This window comes from Narcine bancroftii, chromosome 10 (assembly GCF_036971445.1).
Source record: "Narcine bancroftii isolate sNarBan1 chromosome 10, sNarBan1.hap1, whole genome shotgun sequence".
NCBI classification, from domain to species: domain Eukaryota; kingdom Metazoa; phylum Chordata; class Chondrichthyes; order Torpediniformes; family Narcinidae; genus Narcine; species Narcine bancroftii.
In genome coordinates, this window is record NC_091478.1 from 92,736,929 (window position 1) to 92,754,597 (window position 17,669).

At 40.0% G+C, this 17,669-nt stretch overlaps 1 protein-coding gene across 12 annotated transcripts in view; it reads left to right on the forward strand.

Moving 5' to 3' along the window:
• The window catches only part of zfpm1 (zinc finger protein, FOG family member 1), a 210,196-nt gene extending 193,317 nt beyond the window's left edge, over positions 1 to 16,879 (forward strand). For 11 of the 12 annotated variants that reach the window (XM_069901848.1, XM_069901842.1, XM_069901841.1 and 8 more), the window contains 4 exons: positions 903 to 1,196; positions 5,427 to 5,522; positions 11,006 to 11,149; positions 11,840 to 16,879. In XM_069901848.1, coding sequence (XP_069757949.1) covers positions 903 to 1,196; positions 5,427 to 5,522; positions 11,006 to 11,149; positions 11,840 to 14,328 — 3,023 coding nt within the window. In that variant the 3' untranslated portion in view covers positions 14,329 to 16,879. The remainder of the gene's footprint in view (positions 1 to 902; positions 1,197 to 5,426; positions 5,523 to 11,005; positions 11,150 to 11,839) is intronic. The other variant, XM_069901846.1, reaches the window with a different exon arrangement.
• Positions 16,880 to 17,669: the final 790 nt, after the last annotated feature.

A 17,669-nucleotide genomic window follows, 5' to 3' on the forward strand; every position in this document is an offset into this window, starting at 1 on the left:
ATAGAAAATATTTGTTGAAAATCTGACATTTCCTAATGTACCATTTTATTAATTTCACAATCTTGTCTATTTTTATAAGTTCTTACTGTCTGTTTTGTAGTTTTTGCTAGCTTACTCTTGTAATCTATTTTCTCCCTTTTCTTTCATCCTTTTCTAAAGTTTTCCTGACATCCTGACCTGCCTCTAATTGTCACAGTACTTGTTTTCAGTATAATTTTTCTGAGTACTACAGATACCAGTACAGATTAAATGGCCCTTTCATCATCAAAATGTAGCTATAATTTCCAATGTGTTGCTTCAAAGAGAAATTAAATCTTTGTCTTGGGGTAATCCAAAGATGTGCGCTGGCGAGATATTGGTTTCTATTGATGATTTCCCTATTGCTGGCTCGACTATGTTAGCCATGTTATTTCTAATATAATAACTTGGAAGGTAGTCTATTGGATATTTATGCTGCAGCTTTAGAATATTGCTCACCTCCACCCATCAGTGCTTAACATGTCATTAATTGGGGTGCAACGGTTAGCATAGCGGTCAGTGCAAAGCTGCTGCAGTACCAGTGACCCGGGTTCAAATCCTCTGCTGTCTTCTGAAGAAAAGTTGTGCATTCTCCCATGTTCACATGGGTTTCCTTTCGTTCCAAAGAGTATGGGGTTGGAAGATTAATTGATCACATGATGTATTTGGGAAACATGAGCTTGTGGCTGGAATGGCCTGTCACCATTCTGTCTCGAAATTAACATTAATTCGTGTTGTGGATCAGGCTGTACTGACACATTCTGTTTCATGGTCCAGAGAGTCAGTAGAATACTAAATAAGTGCTCCAAAAACAATCAGGCAACTGTTTAATTTATAGAGGTAATGCTACCTCCAAATATTTATCTTTAATGTGATTTTTCCAGAGGACATCTTCCCTTGCAAATCTTGTGGGATTTGGTACCGGAGCGAAAGAAACCTTCAGGCTCACCTGATGTATTACTGTGCCAGCCGACAGAAATCTACATCTACACCAAAGGAAGACAAGCTCAAAGAGGCCCTGATGTATTACTGTGCCAGCCGACAGAAATCTACATCCACACTGAAAGAAGACAAGCTCAAAGAGGCTTCACTGCATGAACGCATCTGCCCCTTCCCACAATGCAACAAAAGCTGCCCCAGTGCCAGTTCGCTGGAGATTCACGTGCGTAGTCACAGTGGTACGTAGTTTTGCATCAATGAATGTCCTTTTAATTCAGCAGGCTTCACTTTCAAGTATATCGAGAAGCAGAGCTACTTAAGGGACCAGATTGCAGGCCTAATCTGATCACTAAATTGACATAGGGAAATGTGTACTTTTATTTCATGTTGCTGTTTGATGTACATTTTGCAACTTGAAATCTGAAAAATTATGCTGATATAAAAATGGCAGGCAGTTCATTTTTATCAAGCCAAGGTTTGTTTGCGCAAGGAAATGAATTATGCTCACCATATCTTTAGTGCACATTGTAAATTGGTTATGCAGCTAGTCTTAAGACTTTCTAAAAATGGCCAACAAAAACATTAATTCAAAATTCCGTAAATAGATTTACCAATGCATTAGACTACAGAATGTTAAATGTCTGGTGTAAAATACCTGTGTTCCAAAACATATGCAGCAGTAAGTACTCTAGTGCTCCATGGAATCTCTACAGTCAGTAAAAACAAAATGTACTAAGAACAATAAATATTCTTGCCAAGAAGATCAGAAAATTGCTGTCATAGTCAATATCAGTTGGTTCTCTCGAAAAGAATCAATCCATGCTTTGGATTATATTGATTTTTCTAAAAAGATTGAATTAATTATGTATCGGATTTATGCTTGTATTTAATTTAGTTTCTAAATATGACTAGGTTGTAGTTAGTACAGAATATGAAATACATGTTTAAGAGCCTTTTTAATTTAATTTTCCTGTTTTCATTCTGACCAAATCAAACCATGCCACCCTTGATCAAATCATGGTTGGTATAGTGGTTAGCACAACGCCATTATTGCACCAGCGATCGGGTCTGGAGTTCAAATCCCACGCTGTTAGGAGTTGATACGTTCTCCCCATGTCTGCGTGAGTTTTCCCTGGGGGCCCTGTTCAAAAACGTACCGGTGTAATTGGATGGCATGGGCTTGTGGACTGAAATGGCCTGTTACCATGCTGTATGTCTAAACTTAAATATAGAAACATTTAAATTCCAGATTCTGGGAATAATGCAGTTTTCAGTATTCTAAATGCAATACAAATATTCTCTCTATTTAGTAGAAGAATTTCTGAATCTACATATTCAATAATTAAAATGGTAAAATTAATCCAAATTCTCTTTTATAATTGACATTTATGTCCATGGGAGCATTGACAGTGGGCATCTTTCTCCTCTGCCATTTCTGCCATCCAACACATCCTCCTCTGCCATTTCTGCCACTGACTACGTGATCCCACGACTAGACACCTATTCCCTTCTCCTCCCCTCTCGCCTTTTGCAGGGACCGCTCCCTTGTCCACTCCTCCCTCCCATCAATTGTCCCCTTGGTACCTACCCCTGTGACTGCAGGAGGTAGAACATAGAACAATACAGCACAGTACAGGCCCTTGATGTTGTGCCAACCCATATATTCCTACCTTAAAAAAAGTAATAAAGCCTCCCTACCCCATAACCCTCTACTTTCCTTTCATCTAAGAATGTGTTAAATGCCCCCATGTTTCAGCCTCCACCACCACCCCAGGCAAGGCATTCCAGGTACTTGTCCCACTGCAGCAAGCAAGAATTCCGGTGCATATGTACATTGAACTTGCATGCATGACCATAAACTCATCGTCATTATTAATGGACCCATCCCACCCTGGTCACACTTTCTCCTTCTGTCCAGCAAAAGATACATGTGCTTGAAAACATGAACCTTCAGGTCAAAGACGGTTTCTTTCCTGCAGTTCTCAGTCTCTTAAATGAATCTCTCATGGGAAAAAGATGGCTGTGTTTTTTTTAGCTAAATGTTTCTCTGTGGCTCTGCACTATTTGGCTATTATTGTTACTACTCCCCACACTGTTTATTTGTTCATTTACCTTTTGTTTGTCAATATTGCACTTCCTGCTGTATGAATTAACTTGCCTGGATACACATAAAACAAAGCTTCTTACTATATCTAGGTGTACGTGACAATAATCAATTCAATTGTAGAAATCAATATCTTGAATTTTTTTTAAATGTTATTTCTGAGCTCACTAGCACCCTGCTTAGCATTACACCACAGAACACGAATCCATTACAGGGCTTCGGGGCCTCCAATTTAAAGGGTCACAGGTAGATACTCTCTGTTTCTTGAAGAGAAACATACTCATACTCATTCTGTGGTGCTAGTGATCTAATGTGAATAGCTTCCCTCTCTGTTATTGCAAGCTGCTATTACTGTGAACTAGCTCCCCTCCCTAAAACCACCCCAGTAATGAATTGTACAACAGTTCAGTGTGGACAAGCTAGCTGTAAGACGTGTGCAGCAAGCAGGGGTGAGCAGTTTGAAGGTGTGGAGCTTAGAGATGTGCCCTGACAACATGATGACCCATCCATTGCCAGAAACTAGTGATGCCTGTTCCATGTGTTCAAACCCAGCTCCAGTCCTTCTATTGGAGATGATTGAAATGCTGTCACCCATCTCCCCCCCCCCCCCACCCCACCCCCAAAAGGAGAGCACCAAACACAGATCTCTGAGCTGGGAGCTGGGAGGCAGGTCAGCCAAGCAGAGGAAGGAAGAAATACATCCAATAGGCAATGATGAGAGAGGCGAGAGGGTGCAGCTGATGTGTCAACATTTGGAGCAGGTGCTGCCAGTCTCCAGCAATGATCTCCACTCTCCATGCCAGCCAGGGTCCAGTTCTTAACCTCTGATCTCTTCCTGGAGCAACCACCCCACTTGCCTCCTCACATCTATCTCCAGGTCTAAGGAATTAGATTTAGGTAATCCCATACCAATTTCACAGCAAATTGAGCAACTTTTAAGGATTAGATTGAGATTAGAGTGTCTCATTGCTTACCCGGCAATATTTGCCAAGAGAGTAGCAATCAATATTTGTGGATCTCTGAAAGATCATCAGACTGAAATGTTTACTCCCTACACAGGCTGACAGCCCTGCTGGATATTTTTAGTACCATCATTTCAGGTTTTCTGCATCTGTGGTTTCTTGTTTTGCGATTAGAGTTTGCATTTAACAAGGGTGGACAAAATGAATCATGAGAATTCTGGCGCAGTATATTGCTGTAAACAGAGAGAGGTGTGCTCTTCGTTAAGGCAAAAATTAGCATTTATATAGATGCTGATACCCAGGCCAGTTAGGGTGTTATAGTGAAAATCCGTAAATCCAATACTTTTACCTTGAAGAAAACCTGTAGGTTTTGCCTTAATATGTTGCCTTTGTTTACAGTCCTGAAAAGAGAACTATTCTTATTACAGTATGTCGATAACTATATTATGACGCCAGGATTGTAAATGGAATTCTAATGTCTGTAGCTTTCCCTGGGTGGAAATAAAATGTTTATTTCAAGGGATGTGGCTAGAGCATCACTTTCCATCTAAAAACAAACTATTTGAGCAGTTTAGATAGGAAGTTGAATGTATTGAAGGAATGTTGGGCTTAATCTTGTATCATTTCATGTCTACCTACAGCAATTTTCTGTGCAAAACCTTCAGAAATATTTGATAGAGTTTCAGTCAGGTTATAAATTAAAGGGACAAGTAGATGTGGGCCAACAAAACCAGAAAGAAAAGGTAACATGAAGAAATGTATGATGCGGACTTGGTGTGGCAGCAGCCTCAAATGGATAGGAATGAAAGGTTGAACCAGAATTTCTAGTGGACCCTAATGTGAATGCTCGAGTGGTACAGCAAAGACCATATTGCAACAGCTGCCCCAGGGTTCAAGATGGGCTGTGGTCGAGGGCAGGGAGAAGCTGGAGAGGGCAAGGCAAGTAAATGGCTGAAATGCCAGATTTTCCAGTCTGTGCTGCAGTATTTAAGCCTAATTGTCCCAGGGATGACTATCTGGAACTTCAGGGTCAAAGTTGCCTGTCGTGCACCAAAATGAAACCAAGCTAGGGGTATATGGGTAATCACACCAACAAATGCCCCATTAAATTTTTGAAAGATGAAGCACAACAATTTGGAAATAGAAATTATTACATTTTACCAATGGTGGCATAAAAATTATTTCAATGCTTTGTGATGAAATAAAACAAAAGGAGTTAAATTGGAATTTAATTAATTGAATTAAATGCCATTGATCGTTACCAACACAATATTTTCCAAAAAAATGGAATAACGCAGAGATACAAATTATACTTTTCCGTATTCACTTTTCTTTGAAGTGATTCCTCTCAGTCTTGTCGTTGCTTTTGGTTTTCAGATTGATCTATGTTCTTTATTGCCCAGGTGAAAGGCCGTTTCTATGTCTAATCTGTCTGTCTGCGTTTACAACAAAGGCAAACTGTGAGCGACATCTGAAAGTACACGTGGACACCGCGAATGGTAATTTACCCTTTAACCCCAAAGAGTTTACATGAAGTTTTAAGACGAAAATTCCCCTTATAATATTCTCTCTTGTGTTCTTGCAATGTTACAAAATAGTGAGATCACCATTTCAAATATTTATCGTCAGGCTCTACAGCCCATGGTGTTCAATGTCAAACATTAAGTTCTCATTAAATATTAAGTACTCATCTGAACTACTCCTGTGTAAAGGCCAGACTACCAGAATAAAGTAGAAATGTGTACAATTTCAACATATAAAAGGCATTTGGACAGGTATATGGCAACGCTGCCGGAGCTGCTGTAACACCAATACTGCCGCTGGTGTGGTCTCAGGGAGAGCGGGGAGCGAAGACACAGCGCTTCTCCACCGAGACCTAATCCTGGCTGTTCTATTCAGGCTTGTTAAAGGAGCAGGCAGTGTTTTATTTAAAATCTTCCAACAGCAGTGTCTGCACCTGTGCTGGCAGCGGCCTCATGGGGTTGCTGGCTCTGGGAGAGCAACGGACCGCACAAGGCACCAGAAACTGGGAGAAAGGACCCTACATTGAGAAGGAGACACATAGGAGATTACCCTAGCCGATCTGCGAGGAGTTCAGCAGCTGAAGGTTCCACACAAGACGTGGGTTGATGGTGACCTGTGGTCAAAGGGCTCACACAATCTGTGTGTTGCTGGCGACTTGTGGTCAAAGGACCCACACAGTCTGTGTGTTGCTGGCGACTTGTAGTTGAAGGACCCACACAGGCTGCAGGTTGCTAGAGACTGGCTCGTGGAAACCAGGGGTCCTGAAGGAACTCGGGCACTGAAGACTTTCTGATCATATCAGAGCTTTAGATCTGGAGCTTGGGAAGTCATGAAATAGAACAGGGGTCTGTCGAGCACAGTAACGGTGGAGGTGAATCCATGGACACTCAGTGATTCTGAAGACGCTCTCTACTGCTTCTCTTTCTTTTGCTGTAAGGAATGCTGGGCAGCACTAAATAGGCACTCCTTGCCTTACGGCAGAATAAAGGAAATGTTATGTAATATTAGATATTCAGTTTTGTTACATGACAATAAAAGAATTTTGAATATGGATAAAACAGTACGAGCTAGAGTTAACAACATAGCAAGGGGACACGAGACAGGCTATATTCAATACTTTGGTTTTGTCTAAATCAGGGCCAAGGGTGCAAGAGAAAAGCATTCAGTAAATTGCAGGATTCTTGGGAACATTGATGTCCATGTCCAAACCTCCCTGAACATGGCAACCCAAGTAGCAAAGAAGGCATTCCGATTACTTGCCTTCATCAGTTAGGTTGTTGAGTACACAGGTATATATGTTGGGAAGTTCTATTGCAGCTGCATCAAACTTTACTTAGGTCACATTTGGAGTTTTGTGTGCAGTTCTAATTGCTCCCAGGAAAGATGTGGAATCTTTGGAGAGGACAGAAACTGGCCCCTTTGTCCTTCTAGTCTGTGCCAAACCACTTTTCTGTCTAGTCCAACTCACCTGCAGCCCTCTATATACATCTCCCATCCATGTACCTGTCCAAATTCCTCTGCATGCAAAAATTGAGCCCACATTCATCACTTCAGCTGGCAGCTCGTTCCACACTCCCAACACTCTGTGTGAAGAAGTTCCCTCTCATGTTCCCCTTAAACCTTTCACCTATGTCCTCTGGTTTGTATCTCACCTACCCTCTGCCTATCCCCCTCATAATTTTAAATACTTCTATCAATTCTCCCCTCATTCTTCTACGCTCCAGGGAATAAAGTCCTAACCTGTTTAACCTCTCCCTGTAACTCAGTTCCTGAATTCTGGATGGTATCCTAGTAAATCTTCTCTGTACTCTTTCTATCTTATTGATTTCTTTCCTGCAGTTTGGTGTCCAAAACTGCACACAATACTTCAAATTTAGCCTCACAAATATCTTATACAACTTTATCATAACATCCCAGCTCCTATACTCAAAAGATATTCACTGGAATATTGCCCAAGTTAGAAAGTATTAGCCAAGCTTTTGGACAAACATGGACTGTTTTTTTTCTGGCCCATCAGAAGCTGAGGTGTGACCTAATAGAAGTATATAAAATTATGAGAGACATAGATAAAGTCAATGGTTAGCGTCTAGTTCTTGGGTTAGTAATGTCCAATGTCACGTTTAACGTAGTGTTCAGCAAAACACTATTTCAGTGCCAGCGATCCAGGTTCAAATCTGGTGCTGTCTGTAGGGAATTTGTACATTCTCCCCATGTCTGCAAGAGTTTCCTTTGGGTGCTCTGGCTTCCTCCCACGTTTCAAAAGCGTACAGGAATTGTCGGGTAATTGTATTTAGGTGGTGGGGGCTCATGGGCTGGAAGGGCCTGTAACCGCACTGTTAACTCTACTTTTTTTAAAAAACTTTTTATTAGAGGACATAGCTTTAAGGTGAGAGGAGAAAATTTAAAAGAGATTGACGTTTATTTTTTTACACAGAGCTTGGATTGTGCTTTAAATTTGTTGCCAGGGAAAGTGGTGGAAGTAATAGCAATGTTTAACAGACAATTAAAATGGAGGGCTATAAGTTGCAGTCAATTTAAATTGGAAAAAGTCTGATCATGTATTTTATCCATGCTATAATAATTTTACAAATATCTTTAAGGTCACTCTCTGTCTCCTATGCTCTTATGATATCCCTCATATTGCTGGTTGATAACTAGGCACATCCCTGAGTGTGGTGTTTCTAGTGATTTACAGCTGTATCAGGAAGTCCCACATTTGTATTCAGTACCCTGTCCATTGAAGTAGTGTGTCAAATGCCTTCTTTGTGAACCCTGACCATCTGAGTCTCCATGTTCAGGGAACTGAGGGCCTGTACTCCTGGAAGTCTCTGCCTGCAGCACTCTCCAGAGCTCAACTATTTATTATGTAAGCCCTGGACTGCTCTGGTTTGACTTACCAAAATGCAATGCGTCACACTTCCCAGAGTTGAAAGCCATTTGTCATTCCTTGGCCCACCTTCCCGTCTGATATAAATAGATCCTGTTGTAAACTTAGATATCCTTGCTTTCTGTCAATTATGTCACCAATTTAGGAGTAATCTGCAAATTTACTGTTAGAAAACAGGCCAGTAAAGCCTGATATCAATATGGGAAAGATGCTGAAAGGGATTCCGTTGTACCCAGCAGGGATTAATTAGAGACAATCGATATGGCTTCATGCATGGAAGATAGTGTCTCACTAATCTGATGGTGTTTTTTGAAGACATGTTGAAGAGATTGATGAGAGCAGGATGGTGGATATTGTCTATGGACTTTGTCAAGGTTCAGCATGGCAGATTGGTCTGGAAGGTTATATCGTGTGAGATCTAAGGTGAGCTGGCCAATGGATTCAAAATTTTAATGGAAGAAGAGAGATGGTAGTAGTGGAGGGTTGCTTTGCAGATTGGAAATGTACAACCAGTAGTGTGTCGTGGGGGTTGCTGCTCGGTCCACTGTTGCTCGCCATCCAGTTCATTAATATTGATACCAATGTAGTTAACATAATTTGTACATTTGCAGATGACGTCAAAATAGTGGGTGCATGCATAGCCTAGCAGTTAGCGTGATGCTATTACAGTGCCAGCTATCCAGGTTCAAATCCAGCACTGTCTGTAAGGAGTTGGTATGTTCTCCATGTGTCTGCGTGGGTTTTCTCTGGTGCTCTGGTTTTTTGCCACCTTCCAAAACATACTGGGTTTGAAGGTTAATTTGGATGTAATTGGACAGCTCAGGTTTAAAAGGCTGGAATCGGCTTCCACTGTGCTGTAAATTTAAAAAAAATATAGTGATTAGTGGGCAGTGAGGAAGGATGTCTAAATTTACAACAGGATGTCGATCGATTGGGAAAGTGGGCAAGGAGTGACAAATGGTATATAACTTTGACAAGTGTGGGGTGCTGCACTTTCACAGTTAATGGCAGGCCCATGGAGAGTATTGTAGAACAGAGAGACTGAGGAGTCCAGGTGCATGGTTCCCTGAAAGTGGCAACTCAAGCGGACAGGAGAGTAAAGTAGGAGGTTGGCATGCCCACTTTCACCAGACGATGTATTGAGTACAAAAGTTGGGAAGTCATGGTACAAATGTACAGAGCTTTGTTGAGACAACACTTGGAGGACTGGGTGCAATTTTGGTAAGACATTAATATGTTGGAAGGGATACAAAGAAGATTTCATTAGAACTTTGCTGGGGCTGGAAGTCTTGAGTTATTGTGAGAGCTTGATTAAGCTGAGTCTTTATTCCCTAGAGCATAGGAGGCTGAGGGGTGATCTTATTAGAAGTTTATAAAATCATGTGGACAATTCTAGAATCTAGAAGGTAGTGGCTTAAAGTGAGAAGGAAAGGATTTAAGACGGACCAGGGGGGAAACGTTTTCACTCAGCTTAGTGGCTGCCTGAGGAAGCTAGAGGAGCAATTACGATGTTCAAAAAGCTTTTTGGATAAATATACATGAATAGGAAGGGCTTAGAAGCGTATAGATAAAATACAGGCATATGAGACTAGCCCGGAATGGCAACTGGGCTGGCATGGATAAGTTGGACTGAAAGATCTGTTCTGTGCTGTATGTCACTTTGTTAGCTACATTATCATCCAAATCATTAATATTAACCACAAGCAACAGTGGCTCTTATTGATATATTTCATGTGGGTAGGTGACCTAAACTGCAAATAATAATTGAATATATAGAAACATAAAGCGATCATGACATTAAATATATAGAAACATAAAATGGTAACTACATTGGAGGCAGGTTAGTCCATTCAGTCTGTGATGGCTCTGCCAGAGCAACTCTCTCAGTGAGGCTTCCTCTGTTTCCACAAATTGTCTCACTAACGATCAGTACACATGCTTCTTATGACCTTTCTGTGTTGACAGATCTCCATGCAGTCTTTTATCTATCACAATGGCATCTCTCCACTCTTCCCAAAGTTCTCAGAAAGGGTTCCTGATCTGAAATGTTAACTGGTTTTGCTTTCCACAGATGCAGTTGATGAGCTGAGTGCTTCCAGCATTTGTATTTTTGTTTCTATTCAGAACCCTATTTGTTTTAGGGAACTCATTAACATGGTGACTTGGGGGACATTCTTGGACATGGTGAACATTGATCTCAGAGCAAAGTGGTGTGGTTCTACACGAGAACTTGTAGAATTAAATAATTAAGCAATAGGGATCTGTAATTAATGTAAAGCAAGGGTACAATAAAAGGAAAAGATAGTTGGCAGGATATGTCGTATAATGCCCCAAAGGTTTGTTTATGAGCAGAGTAGCTGCAACTTGTCTAATAATAGAGCTAGTTTGAGGTGCTTACTTGTGCTTCTATGAAATTGGCAATGATAAAAGATTAATGAACATAACTTTTTAGAACTGATACCTTTTCAAAACTTATGGTTTAAAAAAAAATGATTTTTCATAGATAAAATTAATAGAGGTCATATGCATTTCCAAAGGACATGCTTCTGAAGCTGATGTTGTTTGCCACAGGTGTTTGTCATGGTTGTGGATTTGTATCTACCACAAGAGACACCCTTTACAATCATCTGGTTACCAATCATATGGTATGCCAGCCAGGTTCAAAGAGTGACTCACACTCTCCAGGAGCAGGAGTGCCTGCCCTTCCTTCAACAGGTAAGGGAGAATTGTCCCCAATGTAGTTATTCTAGTTATTGTTAAATGGGAAATGTTTGCACTGCAATTGGTCAATTTTATGTAAAATTAATGTAAAATAGATTTTAAAATTATGTCTTCATCTTTAAAGGAAAACCACTTGTAAAAACTGACAGTGTTTGTACATTCATTGCCAGCTGTATAGAATTAAATGTTTTGAGGTATTCTGTATAAAACTCCAAACAAACTGGTAAAGCATGTCCACATTGGGGTTATTTCCACCGAAACAAAGACTGAGCTGAAGTAGTAAAAGTATAGAAGCCTAAAAAAGGAGGGCTTGGAAGAACCTACCTAGGCAAGGTAGAATGGACAGCCAGCATCCTTTTCCAAGGGCAACAATGGCGTTTACCAGAGGACATCTTTTCAAGGTGAGTGGTGGAAAGTTTAAGAGAGGCCCCAGACATTTTTTTTTTACACAAAATCGTACACACCTGGAATGCACAGCCAAAGGGGGCTGGTACAATAGGGGCATTTAAAAGACTTGAATAGGCACATGGATGTAAGAAAAATAGAGGGTTATGGGCTGTGAGATTGGGAAGGGTTAAATTGAAGATATGGTGGCACAATATTGTGGGCTCTGTTCTGTGCTCTAAAGCTACATTTTTCTATTTCTGTTTTCAATAATGTTTTTTTGTAATACCTTCATTGCAGCTGTGAAAGTCCCAAGTCCATTCCTGAGCTTTAAATGTAACCAGTGTGAGTACATTGGGGATTCTGAATCAAGTCTACAACAACATAATTCATTGCATGTTATTCAGGATGCATTTCAATGCATTCAATGCAATGAAAAGCTTAAAAATTCTGATGACCTGGTCAAGCACATGGAGATTCACCAAGGCAGTGAGCTGCAGCACAATATGGAGCAATCTAGGAGCACAGATGACAAAGGGTCTCCTTTGAATAGAGACAATCCTGAGGAACTTCATGTAACGGTGAAAGTCAAAGAGGAACCTCTCAATCTGAAATCTGACATTGATCGGACTGTGGAAGGTCAGACTGACCCCACCCATGACCGTTCCTCCAGCGTTTGGTCCCCAAAAAGCAACCTAATAGTAACAGTGAAGTCGGAGCATTCAAGTCCAACACCAGCCTCTAGCCCAGTCCAATCTGGAACTGGTTCAGTAATGTCTGATGGGACTGTTCTGATACCATACATGTTTAGCCATGAAGCGTCCTCATTTCCTCAAGCTTCAGAAATTTTAGCCAAAATGTCTGAGCTGGTCCACAGCAGACTGAAGCAAGGGGTTAACAATTATCCAATCCTTTATGCAGGAGCACCCATTCAAAAAGGAGCCACATGCTATGAATGTGACATTAACTTCAATAATATTAATAACTACTTAGTGCACAAACGACTATATTGCTCTAGTAGGCATCAACAGATAGATAACGCAGCCATTGATGAGGTTGGAAAGGACTCTACATCTATAAACAGAACTGAACAAGCATCTCATTGTCCAACTTCAGTCATGGAAAATCAGCACACTCCTTCCTCCTCACAGTCTGACTCGGAAAAAGATCTAAGGGTTCCACTGACAGAGAATAAAGCACGGGAAATCAAAACTGAGGAGAATATTATGAAGGACACTTCCTCTGAAGGAGAAAGTGTGAGTAGAGTTAGTGAAGGTAGTCGAAGTCCCAGCAATTCTGTTGAAGATTTGGATCTTGACCCTTCAAAAACTGTGTGTGAAGCTTGTAATATAAGATTTACCCGTCATGAAACCTACGTTGTGCACAAACGTTTATATTGTGCTTCGAGACATGACCCTCCGATTCGAAGGCCAAATGGGGGGAAAGTGGCCGTCCTTCAACAAACTGTACGTACACGTAAGCGTAGAAAGCTGTATGAGATTCATGGCTCAGGTCGTCAGCCACTTCCACCACCCTCTCCAAGTGAAGCGCCTGTACATAGTCCTTCCGCTAGCATTCTTAAAAATGCTGGGACATCTAACAACATAGAAACTTTGAAAATAAAACAGGAAACGCTCTTGATTTCTTCAAGGCCAACCGATTCTGTTCCCCTGTCAACAGGATATATGTTAACTACTCAGTCTAGTGCAACTTCATCACCAGGTTCAAGTTCGGATATTGATGGACCAATTGATCTGAGCAAAAAGCCTCGTTTACAGGAAGAACCATTAATTCCTGCTGCCCCTTTGCTTCCGGCTTTGCGTTTTTCAACAGATTATCATGAATGTACCTCCTGTAAAATTAGTTTTAACAGCGTGGAAAACTATCTTACTCACAAGAAGTATTACTGTTCTGCTACCACCTTTCAACACAATAAGGTGGATCACCTTGCCAGGGTAAAAATGCAGAGTCCTGGATCAACGAAAGCTAAGAAAAATCGGGTGGAAATTCCAGATCCTCAAATACAAACAGAGGAATTGAAGAAGAAAGAAACAAGCACTAAATTTATTCCAGAAAGTCCAAGCATAGTACATGCCTCCATGACCCCAAGCAACTCACCAGGAAAGTACCATTCCAATCCAGATGTTTTGCAAGTTGGGCCTCAATTCTCTTCTCATGTTAAGACCTTCTCAGCACCTAAGCGCACTCATTCGGCCATCTGTCCTTATTGCCCACTTAATGGCCCAATTGAAGGAGATCTTGTTGAGCATTTTAAGAATACTCATGATTTGCTGTTGGCCAAGCAGCTTCCACCTGGGTATACAATGGAAGGTGCAATGGAGGACATATTAGCACATGGTAAACTCATAACAAACAGTATTTCTGAAAGTCCTCAAAACTCTAGAGTTCCTGCCCTATCTCCGAAGGCAGAAGCTCAAATACAGAAGAATTTCCCGAATGCCAAAGATCAAAGAGAATTTGTCTCATCCCAGTCTTCAGTTGAATCTCCATTGCAGATCTCACCTAAACCTTTAATAATGCCGACCCCCAATGTTGCTCTTAAAATCTCACCAGTGCCTGACAGCCCCAGGGATTTAGGCTTCAAATCCCTCAGCCCACGCAATAATGTTGACAAATCTGTTCAGACAGCCATGTCGCTCCCAAGCCCTGTGCAGAATGGAAACCACAGATACTGTCGTTTGTGTAACATCAAGTTCAGTAGTCTTTCAACGTTTATAGCTCACAAAAAGTATTACTGTTCTTCTCATACGGCAGAACATGTTAAATAAATTCTTAGCAACTACAGACTATATCCTGAATATTTGCTGTGATGTTTGGCACAAAATGATCTAACAATCTTGCTGTACAGTTTAGAAACAATCATGAAAACACAACATTGGTTTCTCGTGCTCAAAGGATAACCAAATTCCAATTTTAATCATTTATTGGAAATGACCCAGGGTGGAAAGATTATTTTGCTTCAAACTGTCCTTAAATTGGATTCATTTACAACCTCATTCAGAAACAAAATACTTTTGTTGTTTACATGCCTGGTTTAATGTACATCTCTTTAAAAAAAGTCATGTTTAAAAAAACATGTATAACCTCATTTTTCATAGTTGCCTTCTAAGCCACTTTAATTGTGTCAGTTTTCTTTTTCGAAGTATCCATTTTCAATCTGAGTTATTAAAATAACACAAATATCAAAAATGCATAATTTCTGGCAATCTGGCCTCCAAATGTGTCTATTACTTGGGGAATAGCCTGCAGATTTCAAAACAAGGAGGAAAATCTGAAGAATTGTTAAAAGTTGAGGTATCCCACAGAAAGATTGATGTTAATCCTTCGTACAAGTGTTTAAGCTTCCTTCGACTGAAGGAATTATTAACAGAATGTATTTTCTTTTACATTTTTTTTCCCTGTCTCACAAAAAGTATTACTGCTCTTCTCATACTGCAGAACATGTTAAATAAATTCTTAGCAACTACGAGGAAGCCGCAAATCGTTATAAATAGCAAGCTGGCCATGAATATGGTTATTGAATGCAATTTACTTTTCAGATGGGCTTGACTCTGACAGTAGGGGTAAATTCCAAAGAAATGCCTCACATTTCTTTACAATGTTTATCACATAAAACTGATAGTTGGATACTACTGAAATATTGAAAAGCAATTAGTGGAGGATAGTATAATTTAAAACCAGTTTGTATAGATTTAATCATGTTAATTGTTTAGTGAATGCTAATCCTATGAGCCTTTGTTTGAGTGCATTCAGTTCAACTGTAGAAATATCTTTAATTTTTATTTATTAGTGTTGTATTTATTATCAGGGTTTATGTTCAAACCCAGCACTAATTCTAAAAGTGCTGACTGAAAAGCAATTTTTTTCCAATTTTGAGCTTATTTTACCAAAAAAACAGGACTCTGATTAACCAATAATTTGTATAACAAAGTACGAATTGTTTCATTATAAAAGGATTTCAAAGTCCTATGCATCTCCATGAGGTTAATTCTCTTTCCTTTTTGTATTTTATTATTTGTAGACGTAACTCATTTGCTATAATGCACATTAAATGTGCTGAATGGATCGAATGGTGTGCAAATGTGAATGATTCCTAATCTTTATCAATCTGGTGTTTTTCAGGAGTAATGTTCACCATTACTATATTTAATGACACTCAGTTAAAAAAGTGTAATGTTCACTTTGTTCAAGGGCATTCATGAGTTTAAAAAATGCTTAACATTTTTAAATTTGGATAGATGGAAAGCAAACTGGAAGGAGGAAGAGATTGTTATCAATCAACCATGCCGGTTTTATTTGAATAAATTTCATAGAAAATGGAGCACAGAAGTAAGCTGTTCAATTTGACATGCCTTACCAAAAATAGCTTTTAACCTTACTTTTTCTTTTTAATCTCTCCCCTCTTTTTCTCCACCCAACTTCTGCCCCACGAATGTTGTGGCCTGTTCAGACCAGAGGAACGACGTATCCCGGTACTGAATGAAAGTAATAGGCCACATTCTGGTGGCCGACTCCGATATTCTTGCTCTCTTGAGCATCCAAACATGTTACTGATCAACTATTACACTTGTAGACTGTTACCTGCAATGCTTTGCTAGTCTTTTTGGATGTTTATCGTGGTATATTTTTAAACATCATTCCTACTTTATTCATCAAGAAGATTTTTACATCGCCAAATTCAACAGAAGTAAATTGGAAACTCTGCAGTTTGTAGGCTGCAAATATTTCACTCAAAAATATAAAGGCAATGACATTTAAGTGAAGTTGAATCAGAAAAGGGTATATGGTCTCTGAAACTCTTGTTGTTTGCATGACTGTTCCTATGTAATTGGAAAAGCTAGGCTTTGGTTGCATGTGTGTCTTTCTACAACTTTATGAAATACAAGATTTTTTACTTTTCCAGAAGGTGCTGTTAATTTATTTATATTGTAGAGCAGTGTTTACTATGATCTGTGGAATAAATCTTGGCATAAGCCTCTCTCTACAAAGCAGTGCTAATGGATGTTCAGTTTATTAAATCCATTTTACACTTTTTGCACTGTATTGTATAAATTCTGCTGAATGATGTAGTTTAGAAGCTATTTACAGAATATTTATGTTTGAATTCACCAGTTTTATACCTCTAAATTTGCCTACTCTAGTGACATAACTTTCAACCCTCAGTTGAAGGCCACCTTCAGTGATCTAACCATGTCTGAAATTGATCATGCCTGTTAAAGTGAATGTCATTCTTGATTTCCAACTGGGAATTGACCCACTACACACTAGTTTGAGCTATGCATGCTAATAAATTGTCCCCTGGGACATCTTGAAGCACTATTATGCCTCCCTTGTCTGTGTGTGTCCTTTGGTTTCCTGTGTTTCTCTCAGAATCAGAATATTTCCTAGTGCAAAATCTTAATTACTTCCATTTTTAGGCACAGCCATTGCAACTGTTTAATAGTATTGAAACTGTCAATTTTCTTGGATTTACCCTCTGTACGGTGATTGGTCACATAGGAGACTGAATGGTGATTGGTCACATAGGAGACTGAACGGTGATTGGTCACATAGGAGACTGAATGGTGATTGGTCACATAGGAGACTGAATGGTGATTGGTCACATAGGAGACTGAATGGTGATTGGTCACATAGGAGACTGAATGGTGATTGGTCACATAGGAGACTGTGTGGTGATTGGTCACATAGGAGACTGAGTGGTGATTGGTCACATAGGAGACTGAATGGTGATTGGTCACATAGGAGACTGAATGGTGATTGGTCACATAGGAGACTGAATGGTGATTGGTCACATAGGAGACTGAATGGTGATTGGTCACATAGGAGACTGAATGGTGATTGGTCACATAGGAGACTGTGTGGTGATTGGTCACATAGGAGACTGAATGGTGATTGGTCACATAGGAGACTGAATGGTGATTGGTCACATAGGAGACTGAATGGTGATTGGTCACATAGGAGACTGAATGGTGATTGGTCACATAGGAGACTGAATGGTGATTGGTCACATAGGAGACTGAATGGTGATGGGTCACATAGGAGACTGAATGGTGATTGGTCACATAGGAGACTGAATGGTGATGGGTCACATAGGAGACTGAATGGTGAT